The following is a 21,791-nucleotide window of genomic DNA, read 5'->3' as shown; positions in this document are numbered from 1 at the left end:
CGGTGATGACGCATTGGTGCCCGGCTCGGAACCTAAACGAGCACATCAACGGAACACAAGGCTCTCCCTTGCATCGGAAAAACAGATGTAGCATGTACAATTTGATTGGTTACAGTTGTCACCTTGCTTTTTTTACGAAAGCCTTAATTTTTACGGTAGACATTTGGGCAGCAGTCAGCGTCAGTCATCTGGTGCACTCATCCTTTCCATCATTCAAGCGTTCTATCAGCAATCTTTTCCTTCTCAAACACAAGTCATACGCAGTAGATAGTCTTCCATCGCTTAGATCAGCCATGGCACCTTTCCCAATCGACTCGAGTCATGGCTTAGAGAGCCTGGCCGACCTGTTCCATACACTGATTGAGTGGCTCTCTCAGCCTCGTGAGTTCCGACCGGACCCTCGCTCGATAGAATGCTAACGGGGACGAAAGACGTCCTTGCCATTATTATGGCATGGGCCATCACGTTTACGGCAATCTGTACCCTGATTCTCTGCTTAGGCTTCGGCCCAGTTGGGATTGGTGCAGGTATGTGGTCATCCCTCTTTCAAGGATACCCAAGAAATGCGGTGTACAGTCAGCTAACAGATGTCCAGGAACGCTCGCTGCTGCATTTCAGTCGTACATGTATGGAGCCTTTACCCCAGCCGGGGGGATCTTTGCGACTCTAACCAGCATGGCGATGCTGGGCTCTTTGATGCCAGCCGCAGCTATTCTGGCTGCTGTGATCGCCACAGGAGCGGCGATACTAGTATGGGTCTTGGGGATAGGTCGATCATGATTGTAGGGCTTCACGGTCTTGAGTGCTGGTTCGGCAGTCAGTTCCCAGGTGCTTCAGACCAAAGAAGTTTCCCAGCTTTCAGCAAAGTACGGAGTATATCGGCAGCTTTAAGCTAACTACGGGGTATTTCGGCCCGCTCTGAGCCATGTTGAGATTTGGCAAGCCGGCTTAATATTCCGATGGGTTGCCTATTACAGAAGGCCGTTGTGCTTACACACCACACCGCTGGGCTCGAAGCTGGTACTATTGTCTGCGAATATATACTGCATGTTATCATTACGGATCTTCTGTATGGTGTCTAGATTACAGTACTGTTAAAAATAGAAAAAAAAAATTATTCCCCGTCCTTGCGATTTCGGCTGAATGGCCGGATGAATTATAATAATATGTCTTACTCAAAGGGTAACGCACTCTACAGCATCTTGTATACAGCAACAGGGGGTTGTCAAGCTTGAATAAGAGCATGAAATGATTCTGACAGTGGGTCCGGCGGTAGCCCTTTCGAAGAATTAGTCCTATTTCATGCGCTCATCTACCAACTCCCGGGCTCAAGAAGGAGAGAATAATGCACCCGAATACTTTGTAATCTTCTTGTTTATTGGGTCCTATCTTCCTAATTCTGCTGCGGGATAATAAATTCGCCGCTTACTATAGCCAAACGGGCGTAGTTGAGCTCATCGGCACCAGAATCCGGGGGTATACCAGGGGGATCGAAGTTGTCCCGATGCCAGTAAGTGCAAGGGACGATCGCCGGCGCTATCATGGGGCTGTCAGCATACTACATTCTACACACTTGTGGACTTTGTAGTTAATCAATTGCCCGAAAAGAGAAACTTTCACGAAAACAACGGCTGCCTATGCGTAGGGCACGTGAATACTATTGAGGGCGATTGAGTACTCATCCTGAGTGAGATGGTGTATGACAAAACATTGGCTTATACAAGAAATGCGGAGATGATGAATATCTGAAGGTATGATGAAGGGATATAAATACAGAGATGCTTTCCTCTTCATCTCAAGAGTCGTATCCTCATCAATCTCATTCATATCATCATCACAAGCACCAACAGTAAACAGTTCCTTTTTACTTTACCAACAAATCCGCCTATCATGAAGGCGCAGGCAACCATCGCGCTGGTCGCCGGCCTTTTGGCGAACGCCGTAACCGCTCAAACATCCTTGGGCGAATTGTCTTTCGGAGCGCCTCAGTGCGGTGATGGCAAACTAAGCGGCATCAACGCCGCCGACTGCAACACGGCAGTTGCTCAATTGCTGGGCGCACACTGTTCCGGAGGTGTTTGCAGCATCCCCGCCGCAACAGGCGGTGCCTCGGAGTCGGCTATCTCTGTATTGATTGGAAAATGTGAGGCCTTCATTGGTGCCTTCGCAGATGGAAAGGCTGTCACTTTCAACGAAGATTCAGTGCAACAGGCGTTTCCCGGCTTCATTTCTCAATGCCTTGCTACGTCTGGTGGCTTTGGCAGCCCAATCTTGATCAGCGCTGACGGAGTCATCCGCCTGGTTATTTCCAATGGAGAGAGTGGTGGTGGTTAAAGCTGTGGGCATGGAGACATAAATCGAACATACGGGGAGGCTTCAAGTCTAAGTGGTTACAATATAGCTGGAGAGAGAGCATACAAAGTTAAATATATTGTTTTTCTATCTCACAGCTTGGCACTCCTTCCGGACCAGCCAAATTTGACCAGATGTCTCAATTATCACAAAATAATTAGTGTCTAAGGGAGTATGAAGAGGCGATTGTCCGTATGCAATAATTATTCTGCATGTGGCATGACTACTTTGCCGACAAATAAACTAAGCCTACGAGAACTATTTCCAATGAGACTATAGCTATAGTCCATCAATGCTACCAGGGCAGCTTTGTCCCATCGTAGTTATAAAACAGGCCATTATCCTGTGGAGTAATGCCGTCAAGCACTTTCATAGAGCTTTCAGCACACTCTTCGATGGTCTGGCGGGGGACATTTGGGGCGTATGACTTCATCCACTCTTCAATTCCGCTTCCAACATCAGTGAAAGCGGAATAACCTATAGCAAACTTAGTTCTGTAGTATCATGTATTGAAAGTCGCGAATTACCTGGATGAAGCAGAACGGTGGTTATGCCCTGGTCCTTAAGGACAGCGCTCCACTTGCGCACCATCCTTAGATGCCGTCAGTGGTACTTCTTGTATTATGCTGGAGGTATCGATAGACTTACATATTTAAAGCAGCTTTGGCAGTCGAGTATGCATTCTGCAGATTTGGCATGCTCGCGCCCAGCTCAGTTGAGCCTAACACTGACGAAATGACGAGCACTCTCTTAGCCTCGCTTTTGCGAACCAATGGAATGAATTCACGCAGGAGCAGCAGAGTGGTGGTCAAATTGAAGTTGACCTCGTCAATAAACTCATTGACGTCACTATATCGCGATTAACAGATGGACAAGCTCAGGGCGCGGGGGTGTTGGGAAGACAAACATATCTTCAAATGAAGTCAGGGGGTTAGGATTCACTCCCGCGTTGCTGATTAGGTTGTCTAAGCCTCCTGGCAACAGACGGCTCGTCTCCTGGGCGGCTCTCTGGATGCTCTCAACGCTGGTGACGTCCAGATCGATGAGGTGCAGCTGTCCATCTCCGTGCTTGCCCTTGAGCTCTTGAAGACCAGTGGAGACTGCCGTGTTTCTCGCTGTTGCGATTACTACATTATCCTTTCCTTTGAGCTATTTAATACAATATGAGTGGTCATGTTTAGGATAAGATAGAGGGTTCAGATTGGCTTACTAGCTCGGTCACAAAGCCAAGGCCTAGACCACGGCTTGAGCCGGTGACAAGATACGAAGGCATGATTTAAATATGGATTGCCACGGGTGTATGGAACGTATGATATAAGTCCAGCGTCCGTCTGTGTTTAGTTTTATCAGTATAAACAGTTAACTGATCATTTGCTGTTGCTGACCTTCATTCCACTGCGACAATTCCACTGTTTCATTATTTATATTGGTAGATGGCGCGACAAGGTCATTTTATATCTTGCCAAATCGGTGTCTTTGAAGCCTTGCATGCGTATTCGGCTATAGACATTTCTTCCCTGTAGTATTCAACTGTTCTCTCGGTATTAGCTTATAAATCAACAAATCGCGACGTAGATATTAACCACGAGAAGTTCAATTGCGGGATGCGGTGCGGACTATCATCGGCGGGTTTACGGAGTAGAAATCTCATTGTTAGCGCGAACACGATTACCGAAGTACTATCAAATTCCAGCTAGCAAGTCCATTATTCCACTTGTCCTTGAATAGCAAAGTTGCCATGCGGGGGTATTCACAAGGTTAAGTTCAAATACAGCTTCAAAGACCACGACATATTTCAGGCCACCATCAAAAGGCATCATTGATTCCAAATATTTTGCGGGTCTACATAATCTACAGATAACCGATAATCGTTTGTCTCTCTCTTGTATTTTAACCGACTCTCCAAGTTCGTCTCAGCTGAGTCGTAAAGGCTGAATGCATTCCTAATATCCTACCTGCCCCCCTATATCAAACGCTGCCTCAAGATCACAAATCATTAAAAAGAAATTTGCTGATTCTAAAAATAGTCTTCTGGATATATTCCGTGTGATAGACTAATATTGCACATTCATTGTATAGAGGGGTTGTATGAAGCATTGACATAAACCGTCTCGGATGGAGGGCCCAGGAAGTTATAAAACGGGACCATGTCATCCGAAAGGGAATGTTCATCTGACATTGGGGCGTATACCTGCATGGTCGGGTCGCTTGGAAGATGTATTGACGTTTCACCTGCCTCATTTCGGAACACATCGTCGTCAATAGAGGAGAGTGATTGACTTGGGTAGGCAAACGGATCATTTGCCGAGAATCGTAAAAATATTTGATCTGGCGCCGCATGCTCATGAGTTATTTGTTGTGCTGGGACGTAGTGTCCTTTCACAGGCAGTTCTGTCGATGGGACGGTACCAGAAGCTGAGCTGATTGGTCTATTCAAGGTGTAAGCACCCAGCCGATCAGACGTTGAGTCTTTTCTTCTCAAGTTGGAGGCTGCTTCTGGCACCGTGGAGCCTTTCTCATTCGTAGGCTGAATGACTGGACTTTTGCGCTTGTTCAATCTCTCTGGAAGATGCTCGATAAGAGACTGAGTTCATTATTGTCAGTATATGCGCAAAACAACAAGAAACAAGATCCCTTACATAGAGACAGGCACATCTTTCTACAGCTATGCTGTTATTGGCCAATCCCGCCAGTGTATTCTTCCCTTCCAGTGTGTCTTTAAGAATGCCATCTGTAGTTGCTGGAGGTCCAGGATTCTCAAGCAAAAAGTAGGCCAATGTGAGGACCGCATAGTAAATCGTGTGTACCGCAAACCAGGAAGAACCATTAAGAAGACGTTTGTTGTACATCTCCGTAGTAATGTGGATAATATTTCTTGAGACGCTGATACAAGCGGTCGCGCATCCATATGATCGCCTGTCGATGTCCTGAGACTGGAAATCGTTCGAGATATAGTGTAGAAATGGCCGATACATGACCCATTGTACATGAGCATATCCTATCCGGAGCATTTGTTGCATCCTATGTGAATTAGTTGAAGTTACGGTAGGCTGGTCGTATGCAAAGGGAACTTACTGAGCCAATTTAGGAGAAGTTTCACTGCGCGATTGCAGAACCTCAGGTAAACTCTTCATCCAGGATTCCAGATCTTTCTCGATCTCTCGCAATCTAGAATGACGAACCACGTATGTATGATTGGACGGTGCCAAGTGTGTGGCATGGCGAACGGGGTAAATGTATTTGACCACCTTGACAATAATGTCTACTAGTCGGGTGTGGGCATTTACACCCATCATTAACGATGTTCGACCCACGGGCATTGGTAATATGCCAGCTGGAGTGATGTACTCATCATCTACCTCCAGCGGATATTCTTGGTCAATATCGTCACTGCTCACCAGCAGAGGTAGGCCGAGCAACGTGCTCACGTATATATCCATGTTTCGAATGGCCCAGAATATACGTTTTCTAAGTTCACGTTCGAGGGCGTTGAAGTTCCCGGATACTAAACGATGAAGTCCAAGACGAAGGGCGGCGCGCTGAGCAATGCCAATATAAGAATAGCATGTGCTTAATTTGGCGGACGATTGAAGAAACAGAATCATAAAACATATTGTTTGCAAGGTCACCAGGTCTCGGCAGTCTGCCATATCAACCAACTCTTGACACAACTCAAAGTATCGATATCTGGAGGTAAACAAGCAGTTCGTCAGCATATGCAGGACAATTATATCAGACGCAATATAGATAATCTTACCCTTGGTCGAGGACAATCTCATAATCAGCAATTTCTATTGGTGGCTTGACATCGTCTAAGAAGAGGCATCCCACAGCCAAGACGATATACAACTGGGGCAGAAATATACGTTCTTCATCGCCAAACTGATCCCACGAGGTTGCAAAAATACGATCAAAGCTTTTCCAGAAGGACGGCTCATGGATGAAACGCATAAGGACACAGGCGTGGTCAAAACAGGTCTGACTGAGCTTCCGTGCAATCTCTTGTGAAGGCAAGCCAGAAATCGGAGTGGTGTCCGTGCTGTTGCTATTTTTGTCCTGACTTTTCCTTGTCTGAAGCTCAGGTCGCTTCTGAGGCTTTGATCTCGGTTTTGACTTGGTTAAAGAGCGAGGAGGAATGATCAAGTTCCCGAATTGGTTTTGCAAGCGCTGTGTGAAAATGCTTCCCGAAGAATGGCCATGGTAATCCCAATGTCCTCGGTCGTCAAGATCCAGAAATCCGAAATTTTCCATCATTGTTTCGAGGAAAGATTCATTGGAATCTTCAGCAGGCATCGTTCCATCAGGACTTGAGGTCGGTGTTAATCGAGACGCCAAGACACCTTGGGGAGATGCTTGATTAATTATGGCCGCAATTTGTGCAGTATCTGCGGTGTCCAGACGAGGATCACTGAGATTCACGTTAGGTGCCGCAATTCGAACGACGGCTTCTGCTCTACGAAGCCGAGCCTCTAATGCTTTCACATAGTAGGATGGTTCACTGCGGCTGCGCTTTGTTATCTGATCATAGGAGCATTCTATTGTTTCACCATTAGTCAGTTATTTCAAACTTATGGTCTTGGCACGGCCGTCAAATCGTATGAGCAATTTACATACCGTAGTCATAGACAATACAATGAGCACAAGGCTGCTTTCCGTCGCATCTAATCTTTCCCCTGCGACATTGATCGCAGGCGCGGAGCACCCTCTGCCTCTTTGACATCCTAGTAACGGGAGATTCGATGGAATTCGGCAATTTTTAGACTGAATAAGTTTTATGCCTCGTAGTTGCGTTAGTCTTCCCATCAGTTACAATGAAGAGGCAGGAGAGTAGCTACACTCGAGTGATCGTGGGACAAAGACAGTGGCAACGGGATGGGTACGATGGATGGCGATTCAACAGCAAGAATAATCAGCTCAGAGTCAAAAATACCAGTCAGTGCTGAGATATGCTGTATTCTCAAACTAGGTCATCATGACTTCAATGTCATGACGTGACGAACAAAACTTACAAGACACAAAAGAATGGATGACTATGGTGTCGATGACTGAGACTCTAGACAACTATTTCCCCACCAGCTAAACTCCAACCAGCCATTCACTAAGCACGATTTCTACTTGAACCAATCAATTCCGATTCCGAATTACCCTTCCGAGTTACCCGTGTGGAGAAACCCGGGTACGTGCTTGAATAAGACTCCCCTTGCCTCTAACAAACAAACAGCTTCTGAGAGTTATGCTTACTTCCCACCCGTGTGCAACGACTGAATTTTCGCCAATGCCTCCCTTCGGACGTCATGCACAATATCTGACGCTGATTTGACTCCGTGTATCAATCCAATAGCTGCTCCCGCATAGGTAGCTCGTCTTCCCTGCTGCCCCCATCCCGAGTCCCCTGCCTGGACTGCCTCATCATACATCTCTTTCAGCTCTCCAAATGGCTTTCCCGCTTGGTGATCTATGAATGTTTGATTGATAATCGTCCTGGGACTGTATGGCTTAGGCCACCCGTATTCCCCTCGGAGGTGGTTATAAAGCAAGGTTCGTGTTGTTGATACTGCGCCATTAGTTGCTTGGATAACCGCATTCTGGTACCCTTGGTCAATACGGGCTTCTTTTGATGCCAGGAATCTAGTTCCCATCACCACACCTGAGGCACCAAGGGACAGCGCAGCAGCAACGCCTCGCCCATCAGCGATTCCTCCTGCAGCAACCAGAGGAATGCCGCTCTCTGCTAATGCATCAGCCACTTCAGGAAACAATGTGATGAGACCCAGCCCATCCTCAACTCTCCCGTGGCCACCAGATTCTGCTCCCTGAACCACAATAACATCCGGCTTCTCGGAACTCTGCGAGATTACTTTTGCTTCGAGCACTGTTCCAATCTGTATCCATATCTGAGTGTCGGGGGATACACTGCGAATCTTCTTTGACCATGTTTCGTATTCTTTGAGCTCGTGTGGGGCATAGAGCCACGCCGCAGACGGCTTGAACTTCTCAATGACAGAAGTCGCTTCATTAACATCATCTCGCCAGAGGAGAAATGCCACGCCAACGGGAAGCAGAGACGCTGTGGTCGCCTCTCTCGAAAGAAATGGCGAGCCTTGAGTTTTGAGGAATATTTGTGACGCCTCTTCAAGGTTGGTGGCCGCATCTTGTGTTTTGATTCCAGGGCCGATAAATCCAAGTCCGCCAGCGCTGGATACAGCCGTTGCAAGAGCGGGACTTGCCAGAACCGCCATAGGAGCGCTCACCACTAGAGGGGAAGATACCCAAGGGTATCGGGAGAGTATAGTCTTTGAAACTGCTAGAGGTGATGCCATTTTTTATAGAATTAACGTGATTTATTCGTGTATTGATATCGAATTGAGAAAATTTAAACTCGTGCACAAAACTCTGCACGAGGAAACTAAGAATCTTTTATAAGTTTACAAGAGCAGTTGCAACACGTATGCCCGCGTCAATCGGGGGCGTTATTACTTATACACTACGACATCATGAGCTCAATCAATCCAACACAACGCTGGATAAGTCGGCCGCTTGGATAGGTCGGATTAATTGAGCGTTCGAGTGGACATATACTACTAAAAAAAAAATCTCCGGCTGGATAATTCGGAAGGCTAGCTCGGAAGGGTGATCCGGCAAGTTCAGATTGGCGGAACTGAAAGAGGATACTCCATGGATCAACATATATCACGGAGGTGGTATTGCATCCACAAGAGAATGCGTTCAGCCAGGGGAAAAAAAGAGTTTTACAAATTGAAGTTGCAGAAGCGTGTTCAGTTATAAAGGCGTCTATTAGACCATTCTCCTGGTTGGCTACCTACTACATATTACAATCCGTTGGGAAGCTCTGACTCAAATGCCGTATAAGTTCCACCGCTTAAGCTTTATATAGAGATCACATCATCATATCTGAACTCTAGACTTCCAATTGGGTTCCCTTGAACGTCGAGAGAAGCCGAATCACTTCATGCAACGCAGTTACAACAGACCAAACTCCAGAAACATCTTCATCACAGCGCCCAAGAATGGCATCTGAAGTATACGATGGCACAGGAGACCGCGAAGCAACGCCCCCAAACACCCTCCCCATGACCACAGACAAACAACCCACCGAAGAATTCGAGTTCGACACCGGCGTAAAAGCCTGGCTCCAAGTCCTAGGCGCCTTTTTCCTCTGGTTCAACTCCTGGTCCGTCCAATCCCATCACTCTCCCTTCCCACTCATCAACCCACACTGACACTAACCACCTCTTTCCATCTACGAATCCAGGGGCCTCATCAACACCTTCGGCGTCTTCCAGACCTTCTACGAACAATCCATCCTCTCCCACCACTCCCCCGAAGCAATCGCCTGGATCGGCTCCATCCAATCCCACCTCCTCATGTCCGTCGGCGTCATCACCGGCCCCCTCTTCGACGCAGGCTACTTCACCATCCTCGTCCCCTTCGGCAGCTTCATGGTCGTCTTCGGCTACATGATGACCTCCCTCTCCACCCAGTACTACCAAATCATGCTCGCCCAGGGCCTCTGCGTCGGCATCGGCACCGGATGCCTCTTCGTCCCCTCCGTCGCCCTCCTCCCCCAATATTTCCGCAAAAAACGTGCCCTCGCAAACGGCATCGCCGCCACCGGCGCAAGCATCGGCGGCGTCATCTACCCCATCATCTTCTACAAACTCCAACAATCCGCCGGGTTTCCCTGGGCAACCCGCGCCCTCGGATTCGTCTGCCTCGCCACCTCCTCCGTCTCCATCGCATTCATGCGCGTCCGCGTCCAACCAAGCACAAAACGCGCCCTCCTCCAACTCTCCGCCTTCAAAGAACCTCAATACACGCTATTCTGCCTCGCCATGTTCTTCGGCTTCCTAGGCTTCTACAACTTCCTCAGCTTCGTCCAACCCTGGGCCTTTGACCAAGGCATCGCATCCGAAAACCTCAGCTTCTACCTCCTCCCAATCCTCAACGCCGCCTCGACTTTCGGCCGTGTCACACCAAATTTTCTAGCCGACCATGTTGGCCCTCTCAATATGCTCGCCCCTGCAGCTGGCATCACGGCTCTGTTAGCATACTGCTGGATTGCCGTAAATTCAACAGCAGGCATCATCGTCCTGTCCATCTTTTACGGCTTCTTTTCCGGAGGCTTCGTGTCCCTTCCTCCAGTCGTCATGACAGCTTTAACCAAGGATCTCAGAGACCTGGGAACCCGTCTCGGCATGTTCTTTGCAGTCGTGTCGCTAGCATTGCTGGTTGGAACACCAATCGGCGGTGCAATCCTCACAGGCTCAAACAGCTACCTCGGCGTCCAAGTATTTTGTGGCAGCTGTCTTGCAGTCTGCTTTATAATTACCTGCTCTATTAGACTCTTACGCAGCGGTTTCACCCTCCGTTACCGAACATGAATGAACAAGATCCCATGGTTGGACTCAATAACAGAGCGATATATTAGACTGCGGGGCCTCTTCAAACAGGCAAAACACAGGTAGATACAATCTGTTTTGTAATAATCCTATATTTTAATCTAATGCTTATGCATACCATTATAATAATCATTCTCAACAATCCTTACGACAAAAGCTCAATGTCCACTCTCGTAATACTTCCTATCTCCTCAACTAGGTCAATCCTCATCGCCTCAGCCTCACCCCCTTGCATATCCCAAATTTCTCCCAGCATGTGGCATCGCCTACCATGAGAATACGGCCCTAAAACGGTTGGCTCCCGGTCTGAGTTACTTATGGGGGAGCCATCAAAGAGATTAAAGTCCAACGAACTAAGTTCCGAAGGTGTCTCTGGAGGTGCAGGTCCAGCCATGACGACATCGCCATCGGGATCAGCCTGTTGAACACTCCCATCTCTATGGGCAGCAGAATTAATGATTGGCTCATTTTTCCCAGTGTTCAATGCCCAGGTCTTTGCCCACCCTTCAGCAGCAAAGGCCCAGATGATCAAGTCCGGAGACGAGTTCAATGCAATTTCTGTGAGATTCCCGCACGTAGCTACTACTTGCCCATATACCTCGACTGGATAATGCGAATCTTGTCCAAAGGGATCGCTCATTAGGTTAATGTACCCGTATGTTGGCTCCTGTTGTCCAAATCTGCGGCTTTCAGGGGGCCTATATCCGGCCGATCTAGCCTCAGCATCAGCCCGGCGTATATCGTGGAATACATCCGGAGGCACTGTGTAAAACACAATAAGCTGCTGGTTGGAATCTTCCGTAGCACTTGTATCAGAAGAGAACGTGCGCTCATCCAAGTGAGTACCATCATGTTGTGGCCTGGCAGCAAAAGTCGCGACAACACGAACGCCATGCCTTGTATCAGACCCAGCAACATACAATAGGGGCATGGGCGAGTACGCTTGTGAAGGAGGTCGAAACCAGACCTTGCGAAGCAATCTAGTAAGCGAGCCCACAGGAGCATCCGTCCCCAGACAAAGGCATCCCGTGCGAGGATCTGTAAACAGGATGTGATAACCGTCACTCAACGGCACTGCCCGAAAATGATCTGCGCTGGCAGCAACGAGCCGTCGCAAAGGACTGTCTCGCGGCACATTTCGACTAAGCAGACTTTCATCGTTGTCAATATCGACATCTCGGCTTGGTCCTCCAGCTTCCACAGAAATGCCACGACTATGCCTCATGTACCAAGGCTCAGCGTCAAAGCAAGACACCACCGCCGTGCTCCCCGATCCTAAAAGCGAAGTACTGAAGCCGTGAATAATGCCATCAAGCAACTCCATCGGGTTGCCCAGACCAGCAGCCGAGCTAATCAGCCTCAACTTCCGTGGCGTGTCCACTCCCCTTCGGGGTGGTAGGAAATAGAGAAAGTCACTCGGAGACGTGAGTGGGAACCATCTGCTGAGATCTTGACCAGTCATTGCATCAACCCAGTGCAGTTCAATTCCAGCAGAGCATCCAAATGCCACGCATTTCCTTTGAGGGCAGATGGCCACCGACCGTGGAGGATCATCTGGATGACAGATATTGCGATAAACCGATCTTGGGCCTTCTTCTGGCGGCATCGGAAGACTCGGCAAATGGTCATGGCAAGCACATTGACCTGAAGATGCCAAAGATGCCGATGCAGACGATACGCCCGATACGGATCCGGATCCAGATTTAATCACAGGAGGTTCAGTCGACTGAGGCGTAGACGCAAGACTCGACGTGCCCGTTCTCTCAATCGTGATATCACACACCATGCCAACCCGACCCTCCATCAGAAATGCCACAGAATGTCTCTCCGCCGAAGTATCCATACTGCACGAAATAACTCTCCTCGGACACAAAATCTTCGTCACCGGCCTCAACAGCCCCAACGGCATCCCCTGCCTTCGACGAAACGGCAGCGCCCACAACAACCGCTCCGGAAAGCACACATGATTTAGCTCATATATGTAGACAACCCGGCCATGCGCAGCCATCAAAAACTTGCCGCACAAGCTCACAGTGAAATTCATCGCCCCCCGCAAGTCTCCTGGAACCGATCCTGGCACCACGGCGCTAAAGTCCGTATAGCCGACTTCCACAAAGGCAGATTTTTGCGGGCTCAAGAGGTTACATTCTCTCGCAATCCACTTGCTCATGATGTCCTCGCGACCCAGGTTCAATACCGGTGTTGTTCTCATAGGTGCTAAGATGCTCAACATGCTGCTCCACCATCCTCCCTGCTTCAGCATATTGGTAAGCAGCTCGCGGTCCAAGGATGCCAAATACTATGTTCGACATGCGTGTCTCGCAGAGTTGAAGTCCATAGGAGATAAATAGCCGTATATCTGCTGGAGCAGTTCGTTGGGTAGTCGCATAGAGCTTGCAATGTCTGTTTATCGTATCAGTATATCTATAACATAAGAAGAACAAGAGAAGCATCACTCACCATCCTGGTCTTCTTCGTCGCCATATTCACCCCCATAAACCTTCTCCACATCAGCCAACTGCCCAGGAAGCGCATAGATCCTCCTGTCGCCGCTCGTCACCAGCGCAACAACAGCCATCGTCTCGCCAGGCGTGTTTGTGGGTCGCTGCGAAGGCTCTCTCGATCTCGTCGACCGAGCTCCGGCCACACCCCTCGAGACGAATATTTGCGAGGACGTATTGCTGGCTTGGCCTCCAGGACAGGAGGCCTTTGGGGTTTTATTTTATTTGTATTTTTTATTTGATAGGAAATTCTATAGTTGAAAGAGAGCGTGACGATATTTAGGATTGTCGTTCAGAGGTGAAGCAGAGGCATAAGTAAACAAGTGCGACATCAAACGAAGTGGGAAATGACGATACGGTCAATATTGACATTCTGGTTGATATAAATTAACTTCTCCTTGAGCTCTCCTTCGTCATTCATCACCGCTCCTCCAAGTAACAATGCAAAGAAAGGCGCTATCTAAACAGTCAATGGTATCGTTCTTGCCATATGTAAAAGTGGCAAAAGCATAACATGGAATTGCAGCCACGTATTTGCGGGGGATATGTTGTGTAACAATCAGTCATCAGTCAATAACGCCGTGGTATGAGAATGGAAAACAAAAAGAAAAGAAAAACAGGTTTCAGACACCCCATCATAGCGGCCACCGTATTCGCATACCCAAATACACTCTCTCGGGCGAATTTCGTATCTCATCCTCGCCGTCCTGTTGTACTCAACCACACATTGTCGTCCCCGATGCCCAAAGAGCTGTCTGCGTTGGGCAGCACCAATGTCGGCTGGTCTTCAGACCCTTCTGCCGTGCCGTCTTCCGATTCCTCGTCGGTCATCACGATCGGAGGCGGGTCAGTGTAAACCCACGCTTGCTGTAGACTAAATTGATCATGTTAGCTCAGAAACTACGCAAGCAGGATAGAGTATTACTTACGGCACGATGAGACTAGGGTTGGTGAATGTCATGTCTCTCTCCTTAAGTTCGTCCAATGTGCTGCCTCTACGTAGCATTTCTCGTGTTCGTGATCGGTCCGGGCTAGCATCATCAGACTCCTCTTCATCCACAACAGCCTCTTCGTTGCCAGAGCCTTCCTCGGGTCTGATGGCTCGCAGAGCAATGTATTTCATCAGGGGCATATATCGCCTCTTGAAATAGTATGTGTACCAAATCGAAAAGGGAATAAGAGGCATAACAGCCACCGATTGAACAAAGGCGGCAAGAGATGCAATTTGTCCAACCATGACAACCTCAAAAACGATGAGTCCTATGACAATGCGATAGCAGATTATCTGCCATGCACCTCCAGTTGCATGCTGCGGTTGATCCATCGCATATAGAAGCATGTGCTTGAATGTGAAATACCCAATCGAGAAGTAGATCGTTCCAAAGATCAGGATAGCAAAGCCCCATCTCAAGACGCTGTAGATGACGCAAAGGTTGAAAACAAGCAACGAGGTAGGCAGATAAAATCCGTACTGAAACACTGGTGGCTTCTTAAGCGCTGCATAGTCTCGCGGGGTTTGAGCCAGGAAGCGGTTGATTGGGAAGAGGAAGACACTTCCGACTTCCAAAATTCGGAAAGGCATCAGGCCAATGCCTTGTAGGATGATAAAACTGATAAAGAAGACGGACAAGTCTTCCACGTCAGCCGCGATAGCTCTAGGGATCTTGCTTGTATCCTTGAGAAAGTCCTGAAGCACGCTCCAAAAGTCGAATCCCGTTCTGGAAACAGCAAAGACGAAGAAGGTATTGAAGAAGGTAAAGAAGAAGTTCTTGGAGATGAGCGACAACTCCACATCTACGTGGGATATCATTCCCTGCCGATTGGATAGAAATTCGTAGAGGTAGGGAACAGCAACGTTGAGCAACGAAATCACGAGTGTGGGCAGACCGTTTCGAAATAGCGAGTGAATAACAGCATGATCCTTGAGCCACTCGGAGAAGGAGGGCAAGACTTTCTGAATCGTGCATATGCTAAGCCATGAAGCAAGAAATGCTGTAGGGAAAATCCAGACCAGGGTGAGGATCGTGATGAATAGAGTGATCGTCCACGCCTTGATTCGTCGCACTCCACGAGGTTCATACGTGTTCTTCCACACAATATCGGATGGTGATGGCGCAGCCTTGGTCAGAAATCGCCCAGGCCGTGGGTCAATTCGTGCCTGGACTACCATCTGGCAGGACATGACAGAGTCCATGGTTACGAGAACCATGTCCGTAGTATGATAATCCTTCTTCCGAGCCTCGATGACTTTGTCGTCCATCTTTCGAAGCTTCTCCTCGTAATAGTCAATGGCATCAACCCTGCGGCTTCGGAGTCCAAAGATACCATATCGAAGTGAAACCTGCGGTCGATCGCCTTCGGTGACATGAGCTTGGTCAGAGTCGTCTCCCAAGAGCCGCCAATCTTCGTTTGCCTCCTCATCTCCTTGACTAATGTGTGAATTGTGTCGAGAGGTATCTGTCTGACCATTTCGGTTGTTGCGAGCATTCGCGGCTGAATATCGCTGTCGTTTCCGGTATTGCGCCCAAGATATCTCAAGCTTATGAAGAATCTGGCCTCTTTCCTCCACGACTTTGTCAAGCGCCTTCCAATCTCGGCAAATCGACACATTTTCGACCTTGCCAATGTTCAGCTTCTCAATGAGAGCTCGGATACGCGCTTCGGTTCTAAAAGCCGATGGGACGCCAGTGAGGCGGAATGTTCGGTCTGTAATAGTAGATTGCGATCCCAGGTAGTCTTGTCTGTACCCAATGATGCGGAACGTCTCCTTGTTGATGAAGTAGATTGTCAATCCAACGAAAAAGTAGGTGAAAAAGACGTAGGCCCATAGAAACGTTCTCTCTCGACTCTTATCCTTTTCTAGCCCGTCTCCTATCTTGCCCAGATAGGCAGAACCCAGAGGTAAGCCAATGGGCTTGTAGAGATCGTCATTGTCGTCGGGATTCGTGTCGTTACCTCCCCACAGAGGTTGAAAGTTGCGATAGCTGTAGTTGATCGGCCACAGGACAACAACGGCAAAGAAGGTCATGATGGCAAAAATGCGGGTGGCCATTTTGAAAAAGGTCAAGAACTACCAAACCACGTTAGTTCTGCCCACGCCTCTCGGAATCAAAATCGAACCGCGGGCAAACGTACAACAAACGCATCGAGTCCAGCCGACGCCAGAATCTGCTGCTCAGACACCTTGTAGAGCCTCGGGATCCATCCGAAGAAAGAGTCGGTCAGGGGTGGCAGGCCAATTTTCGGATCGAGGCGCCTCTTGCGCGCAGCATATAGGGTCGGCCATCGTGGGCGCAGAATCTAGAGACATCGCACCAGCAATTAGTACCTGGACCTGTAATCATCCACGACACGCGATGCGAATGCGAACAGCGGCTGGAGCAAACTCACGCAGAATGCGATAAAGGCGCCAACGCCCAAGATCAAGGACAGGACCAGCTGCACCTCAAGATCGCGCACCGTCTTGGAGGCCGGCGGGATGTAGTCCTTGCCGTCGCACTTTTCTGTCAAGTTGTCCCCGAACATGATGCCTCATCTCCTCGGGTTGAGAAAGGGGAAAAGAAGACAAAGAAGCGAGAAGTTGCATGTTGAAAAGTCTTGTGACGTAGCTTTAGCTTGCTGCATGATTTATGCACTACAACTGAGCTAAGATACAGCACGGTTTAGTACCTTAGGCGAACGGCTTGGTGGCAAATGCACCACTGAGTGATTGAATGCATGACGATCACACCGCCACCACAGCCACCGATTGGGCAGAGACGTCACGAAATCTGACTGAATACGCGGCATGCATTGCTTCAACCCCTTAACCTGGAGCTTGGATTCATGCAAACAATTAATGATGAATGATGAGTCGCAACCGAAAGAAAATTGTAAGCATCAAGCAGCAGCTCTCAAAACACACAATGCATAGTAAACAATCTGCTGCCAAACCCCACAGGGGTCCCAATCCAAATAGGAATGACTAGAGCTCCATTTGACGTGGCCCAATAAGTGTCAGTCTCAACTGTTAGTCCTGAGTTAGGCTCCTATCTCCCTGCCTAAACAGCAAACATCAAAACCCAACGTCCCATCTAGGCAAGTAAATGGATACAGTTCCAAATCGATATGTAAACATGTGGCATAATAGGACCCATGTATCCGATTATCCGGAGGCTTTCTGTGGGGGTTGTTGGTGAGTACATGCAAGAGTCAAGAACCGTTGCCTTGAGAACTGGATCTCGTGATCCCTTCCATGTACCCACAAACTTGTACATACGAGTATGCTAATTGATGACCCCGTCGACCAATGCATGGCAAAGCGCTCCTCCATCATTGGAGACTGCAAGAAGTAACAATCTCATCTGAAAATATAACCATTTACTTTTGTTTATGCATACCGTTGTAGCTCAATGCCTCTTCAAAGTCATAGTAGCAGCCACCGACTTACAAATAGCGTATGAGATATTTCACGAGGTGTCTAACCACCTCCATCAAAGTCTATTTCTTGGAGTCCGAAATTATATGAATCCTCGATTCCGAAGTCCTATACTTCTACTTTTGCCAAACCTCAGTAGAATTCTTTTCCATTGACAGCATGCGAAGCAACAGTTCCAGCAAAACAGCCAGTGTACCACAGCCGCTTCCCACGTTGCTTCTTCACAACGTCTCATACCCGACTCCAATACTCTCTTCGTAACGTTGCCTCGACAAGATCCAACCAACTCATCATTCAAAGCCCAAAGGCAGTGTAGGCATAGCCATCAAGATCATAAGAGCCCAAGGATGTTAGAAAAGTACGCCGCAACACGAAATCCATCTGGTGGCACATTCCGAATTACATCTCTACACTCCCCTGGTATAGCCGAGGGATAACCTCACGCCTAAACAAAGAGCAAGTTGTCGCCACCCCCAAAGTCCTACATCGGTGAACAGATTTGGGTGCCAAGTCATTTATTCAGCCGCCAATCTCCCACGTCAATTGGTCAAGCCCAATGTCAGAGGCATGTGACTGAGGTTTCACGGCATATGTTGATCGCTTGAGAGGACTCCAACGAGTTTCGCAATGCCCAGACCCCTGTCCACGATATAAAGAATCGTAAATAAGCTTGTTGAGCGTGCCATTGGGTCGGTTTACGAAGAAATGGGCATTTTATATAATTTGTAATACGCAAAGAAGAAGAATATTGGCCAAAAGTGCCATTCAGTGTAACACTTTGTTTCATAAACTCACCGCATAGAGCTCGATCTTCGAACTCACATTTCCAGTCTTGATCGTGCATTTGAAGTTCTGAGACTGTGTAAGACCCGCGGGTAACTTCCGCTAGCCCTGCGTTGTTCCACTAGATAAAGAACCAACTCAAGCTTACTGAATGTTTCAAGCATCCATAGTAGATTTCCATGGTGGCCACGTCATCCCTGTTATATGAGGGTTCTTTTTCGGTTAGGGCTGCCTTTCTAGGGGAATACCTTGGACGAAGGGAGTGCTTGTTATAAAGACTAGAGTGTGATGAACATGGCCAATTTTTCAAGCTGAACTGATATGTAGATAACTGTACTTGTGGAGGCGAGAGTAAATGCTGATGTACATCAACGTATAAAAGATACTAACGTAATACAAGAAGAGTGTTACCGTTTCTGGACTTCTCGGATGGTCGAACCTGACTGCCGAGGTAACGAACATATCCGATATAAGCCCAACATCATCGGATAGCCACGATTTGGAAGCAAGATTAGAAGTGATGGCCTGACCTGGGTAGTGTGGCTTGGTGTCGAGTGCCCCTGCGTTAGTGCAGTACGACCGCCTAAGGTCTAGAGATTCTGCGAGTGAGTTTCCAGAGGAACGTTTGCGAAAAAAAGATCTTTGTCAAATGTTGTACCCCATATGACACTGACATTCCTCAACAAGATGAATACTGCATGCACAAATGGTCCTATCGGAATGTAGGACTTGATCGGCTAAAGGTTCCGTCGGCCGACTGCTGTCTTCCATCTTCCACGTCCTCAGAAACAATGGCTGACCGTTCATTGTCCTAGCTTTCTGGCATTTGATATATCCGATGCCTCGGGTGTTCTCGAAAAAAAAGAAGCTTGTAAGGTATTTCTATCCGATGAGACAACATTGAGCAACTTCCCCTTACACCACCCCAAGCGAGAAAATGGTCGGAAAAAAGCCATTTCGTTTCAAACAGCACATGGATATTGCGCTGCAAGGGGTCATCGCTCGGCAGTCAGGAATTAGATCCAGTTGAGAGACAGGTTGAAGCTTTTCCCATCCAGAACGAGAGTAAGGAGCGGTGTAAAAGAGAGTTGGACAAATCATGAACTGACAGCGTCTCTCATATGAGTCGTGGCTTCTGTCGGACACTGCAACCGCCCGTTGCAGCATGTCTCAAGAATTATGCTCGAGATGTCCAAACACGTCACTGAGAAGTACCTGGCACAAAGGTAACATATAAGACATCCCAAGAGGTCTTCTTCTTCTCATCGCTCCACCCATGTAGCAACATAGGATTCTTGAGGCCGAGAATAACTTCCTTGCAAGAAAGAAGACCCTGTATGAGGACAAGTCAACTCGAGACCGGTGTAGCGGTGGCTTGAAAGTTTCGCACAAAGATTCGAGCCCCTGAGATTTTTGGCTGGAACCAAGTCCTACGAAATCAGGCAAATTCCCAGTGACCTTCACGTCAAGGTTGACGACAAGTGCCATTTGTACCGGCTCCCTCACACAAGCGGCTTTACTTGGGTGTTTTATCTGGCCGATATCATGCATGCCTGAGACAAGGTGATGTCCCGATCCCGCATGATCCCGGAAGAGCAGCGTAGGCGCAGCCATCCATGCTGTGCGTCTGTAGGGCTGTATGATACGGACCGAAACTCACACCAGCCTCATAGAGAAGGAAACTTGCTGCCAATAAACGACCGAGATGATTATGCGCATTTTGCACACATGTATACAATGGACCGTGCGGTGGGCTGAGCGGTATGTGACATGTTAGGATTGGCCAGCAAGAAGCTTCTATCGAAGACGGGCCGTTGACTGGTTCCTGAACCAAGCAGAGGAATCGATGAGTATAAAGTGAGTTGGTGTCCTAATGAGGAGCTGTCGTGTTCTCAACCTATTTGAATCCAGTGATTTGCTAAACAACATCCACTGAACATTGACTGCAACTGAAATACAGCCAACATCATTATACTGGTTCAGCTCGATCAGTACAATATGCCCCAAGACACCAAGACAGAGCCACAGGCGATGAATGGGCCCAGTGGGTCTTTGTCCAAGACAGGCAAGTCATGGCAATCTCCGGATGGTCGAGACAGAGAGAGTACTAACGGAATCGGGCATAGCTACCTCTCAGGTGCCATACGGAATCCAAAGATTCACGGCGGAGTGCGACCCCTGGCTTGCTCCTGGGGTAGTCGTCGGCATTGTCAAGAGCAGCCAGGGTGAAGGACAAAATAATAGGGCGAGGGATGATGATAGGTCAACAGTGGCCACTCAAGGCTCTGGAAAATAGCCATGATATAATTGTGGTGGTGTAGCTCTGCCTCTCAAGGCTTTGGGGGCATGTGCAGTATGTATGTATCGCAAGGGGCGCGCGAAGGGGGCTGAAAATCATGAGGCTGTCCAAAGGGAATCATCCTCCTTGTGTCTCTCTCTGAATTGAGTTCTTTGAAGCAGGCTCCATGGCCTATTGACTGAGGACTGAGGCGGAGCATTGTCGAAACACGAGTATAGGGGATTAAAACACCGCCTTTCGTCCTCATCTCGGAGGAGTAGGTAGCAGCAGCCACGTATAAGCTGGTATTGATACAGTACGCGCCCTTTTGCTTGGCAAAGCCTCGTGTATGCATAGCGCCCGTGGTGATTACGGAATAGGCCGTATCAAGAGTGATTGTCGCTCCAGAGCCTGTCAGCTAGACGTGGTTGATCTGCACAAGGCCGAACATTGGCCCGAGATGGGACTTGGATCGGCCCATAGCGGTGATGGCCTCTGTTTCCCCGCAGTTTTGACAGGTGCCATAAAGAGCAGCGACCGAGTTTGTGCAAGATGGACGTGATAGACGGCCACGAGACGAGCCAGAAGTAGCGTCGCAGTAGAAGCAATTTGGAAGAGACGTCTGGTGATCGGTTTTGTTTCCCCAGCTAGCTGAACAGGGCAGCGACGGGAAGCAGCGGCACGAACACGAGCACGAGGCTAGAAAGAGAATTTAGATGACGGATCCAATCATTGCTGAGCCCCTGTTTCGGAGATCAAGATGGGTGCAGGGGTAAGAAGACGGACGGACTGGCTGTAAGATGGCTAACTCGTACAGTGCGCAACACCGGATGCAATTGGTCACCTCGGAGTTATGATGATGACGACGACGCAAATCGCACGGTTCTGTTTTGTTTGAGATGTCGAGGTTGAGAAAAGGGCAAGATGAGACGAGACCTTTCTTCCTCTCTTTGGGGGTTCCATCTGCTGCCTCGTATGAGCTGCATGTAACATGCTGGTACTGACGGCTCTAAATCCTGGGGGGCGGTGCCTCGACCTTG

At 48.5% G+C, this 21,791-nt stretch overlaps 10 protein-coding genes across 10 annotated transcripts; 3 read left to right on the top strand and 7 right to left on the bottom strand.

Moving 5' to 3' along the window:
- Positions 1 to 293: 293 nt before the first annotated feature.
- V8C40DRAFT_269673 (uncharacterized protein) lies at positions 294 to 780 on the top strand (the record flags this gene model as incomplete). Its single annotated transcript, XM_083220112.1, has 3 exons — positions 294 to 381; positions 432 to 527; positions 596 to 780. The coding sequence occupies 3 exons, from the start codon at positions 294 to 296 to the stop codon at positions 778 to 780; spliced, it is 369 nt and encodes a 122-aa protein (XP_083069324.1).
- A 1,110-nt stretch (positions 781 to 1,890) lies between these two features.
- V8C40DRAFT_282217 (uncharacterized protein) lies at positions 1,891 to 2,334 on the top strand (the record flags this gene model as incomplete). The annotated part of the gene is made up of 1 exon (XM_083221758.1): positions 1,891 to 2,334. One exon carries the CDS (start codon positions 1,891 to 1,893, stop codon positions 2,332 to 2,334), a length of 444 nt encoding a protein of 147 aa, XP_083069323.1.
- Positions 2,335 to 2,617: 283 nt separating this feature from the next.
- On the bottom strand, positions 2,618 to 3,685 carry V8C40DRAFT_282215 (putative short-chain dehydrogenases/reductase). The gene is made up of 5 exons (XM_083221757.1): positions 3,563 to 3,685; positions 3,260 to 3,501; positions 3,001 to 3,201; positions 2,880 to 2,944; positions 2,618 to 2,829 (listed from the first exon to the last, which is right to left on the bottom strand). Exons 1-5 carry the CDS (start codon positions 3,623 to 3,625, stop codon positions 2,648 to 2,650), a joined length of 753 nt encoding a protein of 250 aa, XP_083069322.1. The 5' UTR covers positions 3,626 to 3,685; the 3' UTR covers positions 2,618 to 2,647.
- Positions 3,686 to 4,253: 568 nt separating this feature from the next.
- On the bottom strand, positions 4,254 to 7,404 carry V8C40DRAFT_86964 (putative C6 transcription factor). Its single transcript, XM_083223544.1, has 6 exons — positions 7,188 to 7,404; positions 6,967 to 7,113; positions 6,110 to 6,887; positions 5,428 to 6,039; positions 4,992 to 5,373; positions 4,254 to 4,936 (listed from the first exon to the last, which is right to left on the bottom strand). The coding sequence occupies exons 2-6, from the start codon at positions 7,070 to 7,072 to the stop codon at positions 4,421 to 4,423; spliced, it is 2,394 nt and encodes a 797-aa protein (XP_083069321.1). The 5' UTR covers positions 7,073 to 7,113; positions 7,188 to 7,404; the 3' UTR covers positions 4,254 to 4,420.
- Positions 7,405 to 7,578: 174 nt separating this feature from the next.
- Positions 7,579 to 8,798, bottom strand: V8C40DRAFT_282209 (nitronate monooxygenase). Its single transcript, XM_083221756.1, has one exon. It carries the CDS (start codon positions 8,670 to 8,672, stop codon positions 7,590 to 7,592), a length of 1,083 nt encoding a protein of 360 aa, XP_083069320.1. The 5' UTR covers positions 8,673 to 8,798; the 3' UTR covers positions 7,579 to 7,589.
- Positions 8,799 to 9,380: 582 nt separating this feature from the next.
- V8C40DRAFT_277255 (MCT family MFS transporter) lies at positions 9,381 to 10,754 on the top strand (the record flags this gene model as incomplete). Its single annotated transcript, XM_083220942.1, has 2 exons — positions 9,381 to 9,544; positions 9,626 to 10,754. 2 exons carry the CDS (start codon positions 9,381 to 9,383, stop codon positions 10,752 to 10,754), a joined length of 1,293 nt encoding a protein of 430 aa, XP_083069319.1.
- Positions 10,755 to 10,917: 163 nt separating this feature from the next.
- Positions 10,918 to 13,035, bottom strand: V8C40DRAFT_269668 (uncharacterized protein; the record flags this gene model as incomplete). The annotated part of the gene is made up of 1 exon (XM_083220111.1): positions 10,918 to 13,035. One exon carries the CDS (start codon positions 13,033 to 13,035, stop codon positions 10,918 to 10,920), a length of 2,118 nt encoding a protein of 705 aa, XP_083069318.1.
- Positions 13,036 to 13,071: 36 nt separating this feature from the next.
- V8C40DRAFT_269667 (F-box protein) lies at positions 13,072 to 13,350 on the bottom strand (the record flags this gene model as incomplete). Its single annotated transcript, XM_083220110.1, has 2 exons — positions 13,072 to 13,175; positions 13,233 to 13,350. The coding sequence occupies 2 exons, from the start codon at positions 13,348 to 13,350 to the stop codon at positions 13,072 to 13,074; spliced, it is 222 nt and encodes a 73-aa protein (XP_083069317.1).
- A 137-nt stretch (positions 13,351 to 13,487) lies between these two features.
- Positions 13,488 to 16,848, bottom strand: V8C40DRAFT_254929 (uncharacterized protein). The gene is made up of 4 exons (XM_083217926.1): positions 16,664 to 16,848; positions 16,409 to 16,573; positions 14,203 to 16,343; positions 13,488 to 14,147 (listed from the first exon to the last, which is right to left on the bottom strand). Exons 1-4 carry the CDS (start codon positions 16,796 to 16,798, stop codon positions 13,967 to 13,969), a joined length of 2,622 nt encoding a protein of 873 aa, XP_083069316.1. The 5' UTR covers positions 16,799 to 16,848; the 3' UTR covers positions 13,488 to 13,966.
- A 2,614-nt stretch (positions 16,849 to 19,462) lies between these two features.
- Positions 19,463 to 20,298, bottom strand: V8C40DRAFT_86897 (uncharacterized protein). Its single transcript, XM_083223543.1, has one exon. It carries the CDS (start codon positions 20,085 to 20,087, stop codon positions 19,644 to 19,646), a length of 444 nt encoding a protein of 147 aa, XP_083069315.1. The 5' UTR covers positions 20,088 to 20,298; the 3' UTR covers positions 19,463 to 19,643.
- Between the last annotated feature and the right edge of the window lie 1,493 nt (positions 20,299 to 21,791).

Source organism: Trichoderma camerunense (assembly GCF_050948025.1).
Source record: "Trichoderma camerunense strain CBS 138272 chromosome Unknown V8C40scaffold_19, whole genome shotgun sequence".
Taxonomy (NCBI): domain Eukaryota; kingdom Fungi; phylum Ascomycota; class Sordariomycetes; order Hypocreales; family Hypocreaceae; genus Trichoderma; species Trichoderma camerunense.
Note: the sequence above shows the minus strand (reverse complement) of the source record. Positions and strands in the feature narration are given on the sequence as shown.

What these genes read in the sequence shown, in the direction of transcription:
- V8C40DRAFT_282215 (XM_083221757.1), bottom strand. Translation starts at nt 3,625, where the DNA reads ATGCCTTCGTATCTTGTCACCGGCTCAAGCCGTGGTCTAGGCCTTGGC. An exon ending in TTGGCTTTGTGACCGAGCTA is followed by an intron (nt 3,502 to 3,562) that starts GTAAGCCAATCT and finishes TGTATTAAATAG; the next exon opens with CTCAAAGGAAAGGATAATGT. An exon ending in CTGACTTCATTTGAAGATAT is followed by an intron (nt 3,202 to 3,259) that starts GTTTGTCTTCCC and finishes ATCGCGATATAG; the next exon opens with TGACGTCAATGAGTTTATTG.
- V8C40DRAFT_86964 (XM_083223544.1), bottom strand. Translation starts at nt 7,072, where the DNA reads ATGTCAAAGAGGCAGAGGGTGCTCCGCGCCTGCGATCAATGTCGCAGG. An exon ending in TTGTATTGTCTATGACTACG is followed by an intron (nt 6,888 to 6,966) that starts GTATGTAAATTG and finishes GTGAAACAATAG; the next exon opens with AATGCTCCTATGATCAGATA. An exon ending in AAAGATGTGCCTGTCTCTAT is followed by an intron (nt 4,937 to 4,991) that starts GTAAGGGATCTT and finishes TAATGAACTCAG; the next exon opens with TCTCTTATCGAGCATCTTCC.
- V8C40DRAFT_282209 (XM_083221756.1), bottom strand. Translation starts at nt 8,672, where the DNA reads ATGGCATCACCTCTAGCAGTTTCAAAGACTATACTCTCCCGATACCCT.
- V8C40DRAFT_254929 (XM_083217926.1), bottom strand. Translation starts at nt 16,798, where the DNA reads ATGTTCGGGGACAACTTGACAGAAAAGTGCGACGGCAAGGACTACATC. An exon ending in CTGGACTCGATGCGTTTGTT is followed by an intron (nt 16,344 to 16,408) that starts GTACGTTTGCCC and finishes GTGGTTTGGTAG; the next exon opens with TTCTTGACCTTTTTCAAAAT. An exon ending in AACCCTAGTCTCATCGTGCC is followed by an intron (nt 14,148 to 14,202) that starts GTAAGTAATACT and finishes TGATCAATTTAG; the next exon opens with TCTACAGCAAGCGTGGGTTT.
- V8C40DRAFT_86897 (XM_083223543.1), bottom strand. Translation starts at nt 20,087, where the DNA reads ATGGCTGCGCCTACGCTGCTCTTCCGGGATCATGCGGGATCGGGACAT.